Here is a 16,818-nt window from a genome sequence, read left to right as displayed (position 1 = left end):
AGATCCAGGTGTCATTTTACATTTTTAGTCTTAACCCTTCAGAGCTATGAGACAAGATCCTTCCTATTTACCCACTAATTTACCCAATTTAGATGAATGGAATGTCTATAGATTAACAAGTCATGCTGGAAGTTACATTTATAGCAGTAGCCCCTACACAAGTGGGAAAGAATTGATAAATGTATATACTGTAGTTCTATCCAATCCACCAATCTATTTCTGCACCTGCTTAATCTTTTCAGTAGTCAAAAGGCACAGGACAGGTCACCAGTCCATCACTGGGCAAGATGGATTGCATAAGGAAAAACATATCAAACCAGAGGGAAAAATGTGTTTCTCAAGTTTATTTGATTTGTGGTTATCAAAGACAATGCCCAAGAACATAAGTTATGAAAAAAGCCTTCATGGTGGGGAGGTTTGATATGACATAGCACTTAAAAAAAAAACAACATATATTTATTTCAAATCTTAAAACAGCAAAATAAAAAAAGGAAAACAAACGACAATGGTGGAGGCAGACAAAAATGCCTAAAAAGGACCTAATCATCATTGGAGAGCTTCTTTTTGGTGAGCCTCGGGACGGCTCGTGTATCGGTGCACCATGAGTTTATCACTCTTCATTCAACCTAATCATTGTTTGTTATCGCTAGCAGTGGAGTGACAGGTGTTCGTGGTTTGATCTAAGTGCTAAGGGCCGATCAGAGTCCCCACTGCCGCCGCCCGAACACTGTTCACTCAGATATACAAAAAAGAATAACCAGGCACATGGTTATGACATGGCCCCTTAGACTTTAACCTCACACACAGGCACACATGATCACACACATCCTTCTCTGCTTTTCACTCTCTCTTTCACACACACACACACACGAGCACACACACTGTACAGTATACAATGCACAAGCCCCAGGCGCACAAAATTAAGACCGTTAAAAACACTCGATAAAAGCACAACATGGTTTCAGTGAAATTAATTGCACGTGATGACATGAAATGGAGGAAGCACGGTGAGATGACGAGAAGCATGGCAAGAAGAGGACACAGTACATTCAGTAAACAAAAAACAAAGAAAAGTACATGAGGAAAAACAAGGCAAGATTAGAATCAAAACCACTGGAAAGAATTAAATAAAAATCAAAACACATAATTTGATTTTTTTTGTTTGTTTCTTCAGTCATTGATTCGAAGCTCGTACTGGGGTGTGCCAGGCTAACAGTAGTCCCAGTGTCATTTCAGGACGGACAGCTCAGCCCGATTGCGTGGAGATCTTAATTGTTTTTTATTTCTTTTTTCTTGATTTGTTTTAAAAATCAATGTTCACGTCTACGTATCTCTACAAACCCAACGTCAAAACGTCAGGTGGGGGCGCTGGGGAGAGGGAGCAGTGGTAGGGTGCAAGTCTTCCGTGACCTGACGTATGCACAGGCATTTACAAAAGTGCACGCACTCATACACGCCTTCGCAGATACACACACTCGCACACACACACACACACAGAGTGCATTTTGTTCCTATCACCCCTGGGTGCAGGCTATTTCTTTTCTTCTCAGCTTAGCGCAGCGTGTACGCCTCTTTCTTCTGTACAAAAAAAGGCAGCCTCCTTCCCTGGAACCGGAGACTACATGTTTCTCCATACTCTTCTTTTTTTTCCCTACTGTCTTCTTTTTTTACTTGTTTTGAGAGTTGAGCAGTTTGTCTGCCTCGGGGTACAGTGGGTACTTCACCGTCTCAATTTTCTCCTTGACCTTGTAGGAGGGGTAGAGGCCTGTGCGTCCCAGCTTGCGGTTGATGCCTTTGGAGTATCCGTCCCAGTGGTTGCCGGCCACGCCGATCACGTCACCAGGCTCCAGGGGAATGTCCTCGCTGTTGCGTGGCTGGTGCGGGTAGATGGCGATCTGATTGTGGGCGTTCTGACCTCCGAAATAGTAGATGTCATCTAGGGAGTAGAAATAAGAGGAGGCGTCCGGATGGAGTGTCTGCATGATCTCATAGGCTACACGGCAAACCTGACAAAAAAACACAAGCAAGGATTATTTTTACAGTCTAAAAAGGTGCTTTCAAATTAGTGAAATAGTGCCCTGCAAAATAATTAATACTTTTTAAACTTTTCCACATTATGTCACAATACAACAACAAGCTTTAATAAATTAATACTGAACGGCTTAGCACCACAATGCATTAAAAATCTGCTGTTGTTGTATCAAACTTCCAACCCCTCAGGTCTTCTGGTTCTGGTCATCCCCAGAACCAGAACCAAATGAGGAGAAGCGGCATTCAGCTTCTATGCACCACAAATCTGGAACAAACTTCCAGAAAACTGTAAAACAGCTGAAACACTGACTTCCTTTAAATCTCGACTAAAAACCCACCGGTTTAGAGTTGTATTTGAAACGTAATTATTAACAATGGCACTTTACTTAATGTCATGTTTTGATTGTTGATTCTATGTTGCATGACTTTGTGTTTGTTATGATGTAAAGCACTTTGAAATGCCTTGTTGCTGAAATGTGCTATATACCGTATTTTCCGCACTATAAGGCGCATCTAAAACCCTTCAATTTTCTCAAAAGCCGACAGTGCGCCTTATAATGCGGTGCGCCTTATAGTGCGGAAAATATGGTAAATAAAATTTGATTGATTGATTTGATAAGTTTTGTTGAGATTGTATGTGATTGACAAAAATATATTACATTTTTTAACAAGATGGAAAATGACCCATGGTGTTTGAATGTGCCTTATGGGCTTTTATTCAACCCCCTTTACTCTGTTAGCTGGGTCAGTTATTTAAATATAACCAAAGGTAAATTGAGTCAAGTTTGTTTGAATAGCAGATTTCAGCAACAAAGCAGCTCAAAGTGACTTACATGAATCAAACATAACACAATAATAAATTATGAAACAAGCAAGATGTGAAGACATAGTTGCAGTAATCATTCCGCCTGAAGATAAACGCATGGGAAGTGTTCCAGAAATGTTCTTCAGGTGATAAAAGGTTGACTTTGTAATTAAGTTTATATGTTTCTGAAGGTTCAGATCTGAGTCCATCACTACACCCAGATTTTGGGCCTAATCAGTAGTTTCTAGCTGTAATAACTGAATCTGTGTGCTAACTCTAGAGAATAACTTCAGTTTTGTTTCTTTTCAGCTGACAAAAATGTTATGGCACATCCATACATTGATTTGCTGCACACCTTTGTTCGTTGCTTGGATGGGTTCATAGTCATCTGGTGACATCGTAATGTAGAGCTGTGTATCATCTGCGTAGTTATGGTAACTTATCTTATTTGTGCTAAAGGAGCATGTAAATATTAAATAGAAATCCCCCAGGACTGAACCCCACATGCGACTTCTAAATTTTAGTTAATCTCAATAATTTCTGTGAACTGCTGTTGTGGTTGTAATATGACAAAGAGTGAAAAACGTCAAGTGGTGTGAATACTTTAGCAAAGCACTGTATAGTGCAGCCACGGCGACGTGGAGTCTCCATTTCTTTCTATAGAATAGAGGTATAACATAAAATGAGCTAAGCACCTTACTCTGTGAGATCTTTGATGTAGGTTTATAAACCAGGATTATACGCTGGCATCAAGGAGCTCTCACTTTATTTTTAGGACTGGAATAAGGCCTTTGCACTTCACATAAAAATTTGCAATAAACACGACTTTGGAAGCCAAAATAATCAAAGGAGTGATGCAACATCAAAGCTGTAGTAAATGGGGTAATTGTTTCTGCGCTTTGAAACGTGAGGGAAAATAGGACAATGGGGTTGTTGACAATCACAAGTGTCTTTAATGAAGTCGTTCCAGTTTGGCTTGTGACAAAGTAGAAAACATCAACTGTTGCTTTTTTTTTTTTTTTTACAGCTGTAAAATATTTTCTGTCAGCAGAAGGTATCAGAAAACGAAATGCACATCAGATAAATCTTTTAGTGTAAAAATTAATGCATATGATTTTCAAAATAATACAGTTCTGGGCAATTTGTTCTCTAAAGTTGCAAAGAAATTGCTACCTCTCAACCAAATTTCTTGTTTTCCATATTACACAACATTCAGTTAAATTTTTAATAAACTCCATTAAGAAATGCTATATAATAGCATGCACGGTTATTTTTCAAGCCAAGAGTCAACTGCTGTGAGCAAACCTGTGAGGAGAACGTGCAGACCAGGAAGTCCGTCTGAGACAGGAAGTGGATGTCCAGGATGACGCCTCTCAGTGAGTTCTCGGTGTAACGGTTGTGAAGGCCCGCTGACCACGAGATGGAGTTATCGCTGATGAACTCATAGTCCGGATACCTGAGGAAAGAAACAAACAAATGAAGATGATGAGTACTTCATGTCATCAGACAGGTTGTATTTAAGTAATTTCTTGATTCAACAGGAATGGGTGTTGCTATTTTACTGAAAACACTTGAAACTTAGTCACTTAAGCCACCTATAATTAAACAAGTGGGGCAATCATATTTTCACTCAGTGGTGTGGGTAGTTTTTTTCTATAATAAACAGCGATCATCATCAAAAAACAGATTTTTATATTCATCCAACCTATCTTTGATCATTTAAATGTGACAAAAAAAAAGGAAAATAAATAAACAGATATGTAAGGGAGAATACTTTTTCACTGCACTTGAGCTGTGATTAAAAAATCACAAAAACTCACTTTGTCTTAGCTTCCTGCAGCAGGGAGGGATCGTCTGTGGCCAAATAAACCCGCTTCTTGTCCAGATTGACGCGTCTGGCTAGAAGCTGGAATTGTTCCTCCACGTGCTTCATGTACTCCTCTATTGGATGGAAGGCCGCCTCTGTGCCCACCTTATCCGTCCTCCTAACATGGACCCTGAAAAATCAAAAACACATGATTATATAGACGAGCACTGCAGGCCACAGATAATTTCGATACTTTGATGTTTTTTCAAAAGAAAAATAAAACATGTCAAACATGTGAATTAATATTTTAAATTTAGTAAGTACTGATCTTGCCAGTTCATCAGAACTGCACTTCCACTTCGGATTCCAACTTAAGCGCAAAAACAGCAGTCTGCTTTTCATGCCAAAATACAATCAAATAATTCATTTCGTCATCGATTTCTCCTTTTATTTAATATAATGTGCCGATTCCTGAAGCAGAATTAAAACTTTTGAAAAATCTAATTTTATACTGCCTGTCTACAAAAACCTGTATTGTTTCTTTTGTCCTAGTCCATTGTGATAATTACAGTTAAGTTGTTCAACACAAATACTTTTTGTGGTACAATACAAAGAAGTCCTCACGCTATGAAGAGTAATGTTTTGGTGCAATTATTTTTAGGCATAAATCTATTTTAATTTTTAATACAAAAAGTGAGACGTGGTAAAAGAGATTTTGCTTGTAAGAACATTTAAAAAAAAAAATTAGTCAAGGTGATGGAAGCTTTGTGTGACAGCAGTCACATTATTTGCTGAATGGAAAAAATAATTAATGAATTCATTAACAACTAAAACAAACAAATACTAATAATAATACTTTTATAACAAGTTTATGTCAGATCATGATTTCTTGGTTAATGTCAAGTTGTCATAATGAAGACATTCTGAATAATGTTTCATGATTTACCAAATGACACTTTATGACAACAGTCATAAATTTTATTTAAGACTTACTCATGTTCATGACAGGTTGTTATGTCATGTTTATGACGGTGTCATGACAGTCTTATTCACAACCGGTCAAATAAAGTGTCACCAAAAGGACTAAGGCACCATAACATTAATGCTTTAAGCTTCCTTTCCTGGAATCTTTTTAAAAAATTCTCCAGCTGTTTTAATAAAATAAAAAGCCATTGAAATTACCCAATTTATAAATGATTTTATTGTTGCAGCAGGAGAGCTATAGGAGAAAAACAAAGCTATGAGGAGACTGTGGCAAACAGGGAATTATAGTAGAAATCATAGGGAGATTCAAAGACAAAGGAAAGAAAAGAAATAATGAGCCCAGTTGTCATTCTTTTTAGCATCCTGTTCATTGCTTCCAGGGAAGAAGGAGAAAAACAGAGAAATCATGGTCGCAGAATTTACATGTGAGGAGAAGAGCACAGCTTGAAAATATAAAAAGACAAGTACTCCCTCTCTGGCACAGAAACAACCCTTATACTGATGAAGGACGAAACAAAATTTCTTTCTATCCTGAATTATTCAATGATGAAACCAGCTGCCACTAAATCTGCATTGTGACATTTAGATTCGGGGAGCAAATGAAATTTCCAAATCTGAGAAATCTCCCATTTAAGTCGGAAAATCGAGCGAGCATTTTCACATTTTCCCTATACGAGCTGCCCAACCTGTCCATGAACCAAGTATTTGTCCAGACATACAGAGAGTGACGCAAAAAAATATTTTACCAACCAGTAGAGTGACTGTGAAAGACATTCTAGTAGCTAATTGGTGCTAATTGGGGCCTGTTCTCTTAATTTTGAAACAAGTTGTGATTTTCTTGGCATCATTTTCCAGTTTGACCATCCAACACTGTCCTGGATTAGTCTGGCAAGAAGATTGTTTGAAAGTGGAGATGGAGATTTGGAGGAAGTTGTCCTTCCTAATTAAAAACCACTTTGTGAAATGCAGCAGGGAAACAGCTCCACTACGTGACGCAGGAAGCGCCATGCTTAACAGCTTTGGTTTTAAAGGCTTCTCGTATCTTAGGGTTCTGACACATTTTCCATTTCAACATTTTTTTTTTTTTTTTTTACTTTTCCAGACCAGATTTTGCTGGCAGATTTTCAAATGTTTTGGACATTTAAGACCGACTTAGATTTTGCTTGACATTGCTTAAAGTTTAGTAGTTTAAAGTAATAGTATTGAATACTGTTTATTTTACAGTTTGTGATCTTTGATATTTTTTCTGCAAAAAAGTGGAGTCTTAATGTTTTCTTTGCTGGCATCTAAGCCAGACCTAGTTTTAAAATAAAAGATTCAGCTGAATAAATAAAGAGCACTAAAATGGCCCTTACTTGATTCCTCAGTGTGCTTTTAGCTTTGGGTTTCCAGTCAGTGACTCAAGAAACAAAATAGTGATGGATGAAATATTAATCTACAGTTGTGTTGTGGATTTACCAATAACTAATATAAAACTCAAAATGTTTGTAGAAAATTAGATTTTCAGAAGTTATAAGGCCTGGGTGGAAGAAAGTCTGGAAACTCCAACATTTTCCAAACTTTTCCAGACCTGGAAGGGAATACTTTCTTGACACAATAAACATTCTTGTCATTGGGGCCAAATAGTTCAATCTTTATCTTCTCTGGCCGAAAACAGTTTCTCCAGAAGCCAGTCATCTTTTACATGCAACCAGCTGCAAAGTTTTTCTCTTTAAAGCATGGTCTACATTTTTGGCCAGCAGCCTCTTGGCCTATTGTGACGGTGGGGTGAGAGGTTGGAGAAGGAGAAAGCAATGGTGGTTAGCCACTCTAACCCAAAACAGCAGGACGTACTGTTGAAGTATTCCACACTTTCACTTTATTTCACTTCGTCCATGTAAAGCCAGATCTCCACGGTACTAACATTATATTCTCATACACGAGAAAAGCAAGGATAGTTTTCCGCTCTGCACCTCATCATCACGATGCTTCTCTCTACAATGACGTGGAAAACGAGTTCTCACTCTGTACAATAGTACAACAAAGAAAAAAGGGAATAGGCGCCCCCTTGTGGTGATACCTTCTCATCTCTAGGAACCAAGCGGTATAATGACTGTTACGCTATGGCAAAGTGAAAAATTCTTTACTGAAGACAATGATAATGGTGTTCAATAGGTTTCTAGCAAGCAAACACTTGCACATTTCCCCTCTGGGAACTGCAAAACCCATCCACTGGGTCAAGGATCCATTGGAACATCTTGGGTGAGGAAATCCTCAGAGGGACAAAGAATTGTTGTCTTTTATCTGTTCAGTATCTTTCAACTGATTTACGGATCGCAACGACTTCTTTTAACCGCTGTGCTGCATCCACTACCTTTATATATATATAAAAAAAAAAACTCAGGCAAAAGCACAAAAAAAAAGTGCCTCAAAGGTTCAAGGAAAAAGAATAAACAAGCTATACCTAATTTCTGCTTCTGGCAGGAGATCAATCAGTGCCTGTTCAAGGATGCTCTGATTTATTTACGTGGCAAACACAAGCCAGAGAATGGAGGTGAGAACAGAAGGTTGAGTGGGTGACACGGATGTTGGAGTGTTTCATTTGGTCTTCTGTCTGTGATCGGACAGAGGTCCTGACATCAGGCTTTGTGAGGAGCCCTCCCTCCTGCTCACCTCCTTCTTTCATGTCTGCATTTCTTTGTTCCTGTGAAACCTCTGTTTTTTTCAGCCCTGTTCTCCATCTGTCAGAGCAACAGAGGCCGTAGTGACGCACCGCGCAGCTTTCTGCTACTCCACTCCCCCTCCGGTTTCTCTTTCGAACCTAACGGCACTCTCCCACTCTGCCACTACAGTGATTCAATTCAGTCCCGTCTATTCATACAGTATTGGCAAGGCAGGGCGATGCTCACGGTGGGCGTAAAAGCATACATTAATGGCATCAAACACGCCCACACAAGGCACAGCAAGTGCTGATTCTGGCAGACTGTGACAATAGCACATAGACTGAATAAATTATTTGTTGGAGACTGACCTCGGGGCTCTGGCTGTCTATCAGAAGCCAGACGAGAGGACAACAGAAACTCAGGGAAACTTGGCTTTCCAAACCGCAGCCTCCATTAAAGTTCCCGTCTTTAGAAAAACAGCTCATAATTACATACACACGAGCAATAAACTCATTGCTTATGCAACACGTGCTTTGACATCAAAACATGCCAGAGCTGTTATTAAGACGCTTCCTCATTGCGTAAAATTATAGATAATGGGGAATTAAAAGAGCAGCCAAAGTAAAGTGTTTTAATAAGCTGTCAAGGTTGCAAGGAGTCGAAAGAGGAGCAGCAATGATTGCACAATTGTAGCACTTCCAAAGCATATTCTCAGATTGAAACGGCTCATGTCAATTCAAATCCCCCACTGCTTTCAATTGAACTGGCATATGGCGACTTGAACGGAGGGAAAACATGATTCAGAATATGCCAGCACAGGGAGCCATCAAGCCTGCAGTGATGCACCTGATTTTGTCATGTTTGTTCCACTCATGTTTTTGAGATTTTTATTTAATCTGTTCCCCCCAGGAAGTTGAGCTCACAGTTTTTGTGAAATTGTTATTTGTGTGTGTTTATTTCACGAATAAAGTCAAAATGTTCAGAAAAAAAAAGAAAAAAAAAACACAATTCTGTTTCGTCATAAAGGTCAAAATATTAATAGTTTTGTGGAAACGATATCTGTAGGGGAAGGGGAAATGCTGAAATTGCTCTTCTTGTTTTATTGCAAATCAGACTTCTGACTTGGAAAGTTGGAGTTACCTTACCAACCTTAAGTTTATATTTATTATGGCTGTCATGCAGAGAAAATATAGCTAAAAGCGTGCTTCTTTGGGTTTTGTTTTTTTCTTTACATGCACACAGTTGAGAGAAGTATCTTCTTATCAGCTTCTGCTGCATCTAGTTGTTAGCAGAACAAGTCCAGAACCTTTAATGAGCTGTAGCAGCCAGCCACCATCAACTAATCACATAATCTATTACGTCTGCCCTTATCTATTAAAATCAAAATTATTCAACAACATATTTCGTATGTAAAGTATTTCTTAAGAATTTCTTTAACAATTTGCAATTGTTCTACCAATGTATATGAGGAGAGGGGGCAAGCTGCAGTCATAATGGCTTTTAATAAGTAATTTGTTCGTTAAGGAGGACTGCCTCCAGTTGTGTTCGGCTCCAGCCAGGCTGGTTCTGTATGAGCTGTATCAGGAATAAACATGGGAAATAAAATGTCTGCTTCACTAACAAATGAGCCAGGTACACCAGGCTAGAAGGTGGGTTTGTATGCTTTACTTATTTCACACTCCATAATAAAGGTGCGATGAATCATGAACATCAACACCTAATGGGCCGTCTGAAAAGACAAAGCCATCGTGAGTTTTTTTAAGCTACTAAATGAACTCTATGAAGTAAGAAATGTTTGTCTCACATGTTCTTTTAAACAAATATACTGCATATGAAAACTTCTGGACCCATGTTTGATGGACCTCCTCAGTCACTGCAAGCGGAAGAACAAATTCTGTACAGCTGACCAAATAAATCTTACTTACCCTTATCCTGTTTTAATCAGATTTAATTGTGAAGATGATAGTATTTAAATGAATTGAATGCAGAGGCTTCACTTCATTACAACAGAAAGTAATTTAAATGATTAGGTTTTTTGAAAAAGGTTTGTGGATAGATTAATGAATGGAAAAAATCTGAGTACATCATGATTAGACAATTAGGTGGTCATAAGTGGTGGATTATGCATAGCTTCAAAAAACAAACAAGATTGAAAAAATTACTTACTGGAACCAGAACCTCAAACAAATATAGGGGCCATATTATTTCCGACTGCCTGTGTTCCAGTCTAGAGGCAGACAACATGATGTTTTATGCGAGTTAAATATTCAGACATAGAAGCTTCTTTTGCTCTCTTTTTACACCAGCATACAAAATTAAAATCTAAATAATGGATTCAAACAAGTAAACTCAGAAGGCGAGTTATTTTTATTTAAATTTGCAGCTCCAACCATACTGAACACACCAAACTGATGAGCACACAGAGAAATCTGACCTGCTGGTAACCATACTGGGCACAGGGAGGATGCAAGCGTGTTTTTGACTGAAACAGCACTTTCTCTCTGGGTATTCTGGCTAATATTACACTGCACTAAATTGTTGCGAGTTGGATCTGTGCTGACGGCTGCTCCTAGTTTATGGCTGCAGAACGGGTCTTAAGGGAGCGGCCCAGAGAGAGTGATGGCGATGTTTGGGACTTGTGTGAGTTCGCTGAAAGACTTTGGGGGCAAAATGTCATCCTACATCTCTTGACACCCTCTCCATCAAACCAAGCCTGCCCTCCTGTTGCCTGATCTTCGCACTACTTCTGTGGTTTACTTTCTTTTTTTTTTTTATAACTTTATTGTTTTGAAATTTTTGGAATACATTCAAAAATAAAAATCAAACAATACTTAGAAATTACAAAAGACAAAAAAATAAAAAAAATACAGAGCAAACAAAACAAGTATAACATACTAGGGGGAGACTCTTATTCCAGTATCACAAAATTCAAGGGTACCATTCATACCCGAAATTAGTTCTGTGGTTTACTTTCAGTTCAACCTTTACATCCTCCACATTGTTTTTAGATGCACACAGGCTTTTTCCTGCAGCTTGACGTCAGTGCGAAGTGGCACTACTGAAAGCCAAATAACGAGAGATAAAAGCTTTATTCTACACCCAAATGATTTTAATAACCCCTCTCCGGGTGACATGGATAGAAAAAAGGGAGGGCTATGTGTCGTGTGTTAGGAGTTGTACAAAGGAAAGCACAAAGCGCAGTGATAGAAACATGTGGAAAACTGCGAGAGTTGGAGGAATATAGGTACAGCATGATGCCTGGGGTACATAAGAGAGACTGTGGAAAATATTTGAACAACCCTGAGTGAACAACTGAAGACAGAAGAACAATCATAAATGAGGAGATCTGAGGGCCAGGGTTTGGTCGGAGAGGATGGGAGACCAAACCCCCTTTATGACTTCATCTAAGGCCACAGATGAAGACATAAAGCAGCAACATGAAAGTAAAACAAGACAGTTAAGATAAGACATGGGTAAATCTTTAAAAAAACATCATACACTAAGTCTAAGCATTTGTTTTAAACATCTTCCTCAAATAAACAGAGTTAGTCTTATGGGATTCTGCAGAGACTTACAACTACCTGAAAGGACCTGAAAGTCATTTGAAAGACTTCCCAGTGTCTGACAGTTAAACAGTCATCATGCTTATTGCCTTCTTAAGGTAAATCCCATACCATCTGCAACACGCTTCAATGTGTGCTAGAAAAACTGCCAAGAATTATTTGCAAAGTCTTTTTGATTTCAGATTTAAAATGCTGCTAAAGAAGAATATCAGAATATCACGACTGGAGAAAACGCTAGCTGACAGAACATAAGAGCCGGTTGCCGCAGCGCCTGATGGGGATTTGCTGAAACGTAAACAAGTAAACAGCTAAAAAATGTACAAGCTGTTTAAGAGAGTGCTGCTCTCAAAATTGGTCTTCAGTATTTTGATAGGGTGCTCTTCAAGTTCACTGTCCATCATATAACTTTTGATGGACTGTGAACGGCAAGTGAGTTAGAGCTCACTTGCTGAACTGGACCAAGTAAGTTTAAAACAGTGGTGAACTCCTGCAGATAGCCCAGTCCAAACAGAGCAGTAATGAGGCATATAAAATAAACCCTACTACGTAGTATTATCTGAAATTTTCATCTAAACTTTATACGTGTAGTTTCATAACAGTAATATCAAGACTTAGATGGGTGACAGACAATTAGTCAACATAATTTGCAATATGGAAATGCTTGTAAACTGTGCAAAACCAATTTATAGGTAAGAGAGATTTTTTAAATTTGATTATTATATATTATACATAATATTTTACTAACCTTTTGATTTAAAAAAAGACTAAATTGAAATGAAAATATAACGTGTAGATTGTAGGATTTCCTATGAAATATTATATGAATGAATAACTTTCAAAAAAGAATAATCTTCTAACCTAATTTGAAATACAATAAAATAAAATAGATATCTTCCCATAGTCTGATATTTTTGGACTATTTTTGTGTTCTATGCTTTTATTAAAAAATGAAGATCTTTCAAACTAATGCCCAGCGTTTTAAACTCAGTATTAATTTTAACAAAAAAATAAAAGCTTTATTCTATAAACAGTACACTTTAGGAAAGCATACCACTCTTTTGTTGTGTCTTGTTATAAACAGACTTATCTGTGGGCTGAATTTAGTACAAAAGAGCACATGCCGCATGTATCTGAAACTATATTTAGCTATGAAAAAAAAGTTTTTGATAAAACATGATTGTGTGTGTGGGATCATTTCAAAATAAACAACAAATACACAGATATAGATCTTTTTGTGTTTAATATTTTCTGGATTATAGAGGTCATTGAAACAAAGCGAGACTACTTTGATTAGATGAATAATGCTTAATAATAGCACAAATTGATAAATTCACTGTGATGCTCCGGCTTCTTGAAACATTGGTTGACAGCGAAGGAAATGAAGCGAACAGTTCGACTTAATTAACAGAGGCCATTGAAGATAAAAGAACAGATGCTAGGCCACTGCATCTAATAAAAAGTGTAGTTTCCTTGTCTCGTCCAATTTCATTTAATTTGAAACAGCCTCTAGCATTTAATTCTGCAAGTTCCTAGCTAAACTGAAGGAGCTGATTTGATTTGAGGTCACTGAGGGCGACAGCAAAAACAAGAAATGATCAAACAAACTGCTTTTAAAAGATAAATAAAAACCTCTGAGTGATGAGTACAGAGTGATGAAATTTCTTTAAACTAGTTGATTTGCATGAGCATAAGCTGAGTATATGCCGGCAGTGCAGCAATACAAAGCAAAACCCTATAATGAGTAACATTTCAGTTTCTTTTCTCTAATAGTAAAGGAATTCTACTGTAGAGGAATACCATAGTAACTGACTCTTTTGTAACCACTGAATTAAAGCAAGGCCGGAAACATAAAAAAGAGAGAGCTAAGTGTCCTTACCCGATGATGGGATGTTTGAAGCCCAGCTTGGCGGTGGTCTGCTGGATCTCCTTTTCCAGCCACGCCTGAGGGCGAACAAGATACTTGACGAACTGCGACACCCACCAGACAGACGGGTCACCATGCAGACGCTGCAGACGCGGGGCCAGGTCCTCCGGGATTGCCAGAGGTAAGTAGGGGGGCCGAGGGTGTAGACTGTCCACAATGGGCAACTCCACAACTTGAACATCCTTATCATGAGCCTCCCCTAGATCAGAAAACATACAAAATAATTGATAAGGATAAAGAAAATCCCTGTTTTTGGACCCATAAAGGTGACCTATGATATCCGACACTAAGATGTCAGATCTTAGTGTCTGACATCTTAGTGTCAGACATGTGCCAACGATGACCAATCTTCTCCACCAATCAGCCATTGTCCAGTCACACTTTTTAAAGTTCCCATTGAACTGCTGTTCAAAGAAGAGGCACATCATCAGCTCTGTGAAACCTCATCACTCAGCCGTTTCATTTTCATTACTTGGACTTATCATTTTAACATCCTTCCAGAAGTCAAAAGTTATATGATGGACCGTGAACTTGAAAAAGGAATCTGGATTTTTGGGTAATGTACATAAAAGTTGCACTACATGATCTATTACCATTGCATTTTCAGATGATTTGGGTATAAAATTTTATGTTTACGTTTTGCTAAAAGGCAGCTGTTGTCAAATTTATAGAGATGAGCAAGTTTCCCATTAGGAAAACTCCAGAGAAAAACAAACATTACACAAAAAGCAGCTGAAACACTTTATCACATTTTATGATGTTTCGCAGCAACTTTCGATCCTAATTTTGTCTGCATACAGTTAACTAGAGCAGCAGTGAGTTACATTACAAGCCGATTTATGGAGTCGCATTGGTGAGTACACAATACTATAGAATAGAGGTGCATTATCTTACTCCACTTTAAAGCCACAAATTCATCAATTTTATTACCTTTAAGAAACGGACTGGGACTTGGTGGACGCAAATGTCTAATTATGGAGAACGAATTGGTGTCATGGACAGAAAAATATCTTTTAAGTTTAAAACATCAAAATCTTTGGAACTCTTTTAAGTAGTTGTCATAATGAGGTTTTAGAGTTATAACTGTAATTTGTCATAATTAGCAGGAATGGTAAAAATAATTAACCATGTAACCATAATCAAGCTTCATGACTTTCGCCTGCCCTTTCTCAAAGGCTACAATTACCTTTCAGTCCACTTAAAAAGGAAAAGGAAGTGGTGGCTTGTGGACCAACACTGGATGGTCCAAGGGTTGAGTCCTGCTTGGAAGCAGCCCCAAGAAGAAGGGTTGACGAGAGCTGATTATGAAGGTCAGTCCTCTGGACTGCACAACTGCCTGAACTGCCAGACCTCCCTGACCATCAAGGCCAACTGTGCACCCAAATACATAAATGCAGAAGCTGTGCACCTGCGTGTCAGAACAAAGGTTACAAGCATGTACAAGCCTGCAAACTCCATGTATCTACACACACTAATTTATAAAAATGTGCAGATGGTAAAAAAAAGTCCTGTGAACTACAATGAATGTGGTCAGACATTGATAAGTTATGTCGGTCCAAATAAAAATGGCAACAAACAGAAATTGCATTCACACTCTCAAACTCACACAAAGAGCTTCAGCTAATCACATCTCGCCAGAAGGGATGTGCCTGGCAGACACAACCTTCACTCCATTTCAGTCTTAAACCCCAAGCTAGGTTTGCTGGCGTGTGTGTGTATGTGTATAAAACCCTTGAATTATGTAAAAAGACAAGTTTTGAGGCCTGTGCTCTGTCAGACTAAAGTGACTTTCGTAACTGCCATACACAGGCTCTAGCACAGCTGCAAACACAGCCTCCATAAGACGCTTCCAAATAAATGGCATAATGACTCGTTAAAAACGGCCTTTCACAGAAACAGAGTAGCTAAAAAAATATGCTAAAAACAAGTAGAGGAAAAAAGGCTTGGATTTGTGTGTGTGCGCCGGAGTATGAACTGAATATAAATTAGAACAAGCATTAAATATTGAACAGAAAAAATATTCCCAGGCTCGTCTTTGCTTATATAACAACATTGGCATGATTCATAGAAGGGGGAACGGGCATATTTTGAAGCCTGCTTTTCTTGGCACAGATGTAGAGATATGAAGTATGTCTGCTTCTCACTGCTACTTAATTAGCTCACAAAGCCTCTCTCAAGTATGTCTTAACTGCACAACCTCGGCATATGTTTTCTGTAACAGCCTCTTCCGATGCATATGGATCTGAACTAAAAGAAAAGTTCCTGTATTGTATTTGGAGTCTAAGATGTGTACTGGCCCCAATAAATCTTTCATAAGAGACTATGAAACTGGAGAACCGAGAGTGACACCATCAAGACACAAAGTGCTGAGCTTCTCCATTCATAATACATTTGAGACAGAATTTATGATCTTTGAGATCTCTTGTTTCAGTCTTTGCATGTCAGGGAACATTATGTTTCGCCTTCTGCTCTCAGCATCACGCACAATGCAGAAATATTTTCACAAAGGAGTGCACTTTCTTGGACAAATTATCTTTTTTGGTCAGCCAGTCACGGTTTTAAAGATAAACTGGGTTTCTACATATGAATTTGAACTTAGCCAGAGAAGGAACCTTCAGTTGTTCTAATCTTTGCTTCAAAGATGCAACAATATGCAGAGATAAGGCAACAGGAGTAGGTCTGGGCATTAACACTTATTATTAGATCATCAAAATCCCGGCATTATGCTATTCGAGTTTCTATATTTTTGTCATGGCTTCTAACAAAAGGTAATAGGAAAAAGGAATGGATGACACTTCATCGGCATTGTCATCTATCACCCAGAAGAGTAAAGTTGGTTTTTGTAATTGTCGCTGAATATTTTAACTAAAGCAAACACTATATTGTAGAAAACTTCTAATAAAATCTGTATTTCCTCTAAAGAAGCTTAATTTGGGTAAGATTTGTTTCTGATTGGAAATAGGAAGGAGTCTCTCAAAAAAATAATTAAACATTGTATTAAAACAATGAAACAATAAAGTTTTTATTACAATTCCTTAAAGCAATGGAATGTTAAATGTTTA

General features: G+C 38.1%; 1 protein-coding gene across 1 annotated transcript in view; it reads right to left on the bottom strand.

The window, feature by feature from the left end:
- Positions 1-329: 329 nt before the first annotated feature.
- Positions 330-16,818, bottom strand: part of fut8 (fucosyltransferase 8) — a 110,431-nt gene continuing 93,942 nt past the window's right edge. The window contains exons 7-10 of the mRNA XM_005803108.3: positions 13,709-13,955; positions 4,657-4,833; positions 4,142-4,292; positions 330-2,006 (exon numbers count right to left, since the gene is read on the bottom strand). Coding sequence (XP_005803165.1) covers positions 1,668-2,006; positions 4,142-4,292; positions 4,657-4,833; positions 13,709-13,955 — 914 coding nt within the window. The 3' untranslated portion in view covers positions 330-1,667. The remainder of the gene's footprint in view (positions 2,007-4,141; positions 4,293-4,656; positions 4,834-13,708; positions 13,956-16,818) is intronic.

Source organism: Xiphophorus maculatus, chromosome 15, assembly GCF_002775205.1.
Source record: "Xiphophorus maculatus strain JP 163 A chromosome 15, X_maculatus-5.0-male, whole genome shotgun sequence".
Lineage (NCBI taxonomy): Eukaryota > Metazoa > Chordata > Actinopteri > Cyprinodontiformes > Poeciliidae > Xiphophorus > Xiphophorus maculatus.
This window is presented reverse-complemented; position numbering and strand designations above follow the sequence as displayed.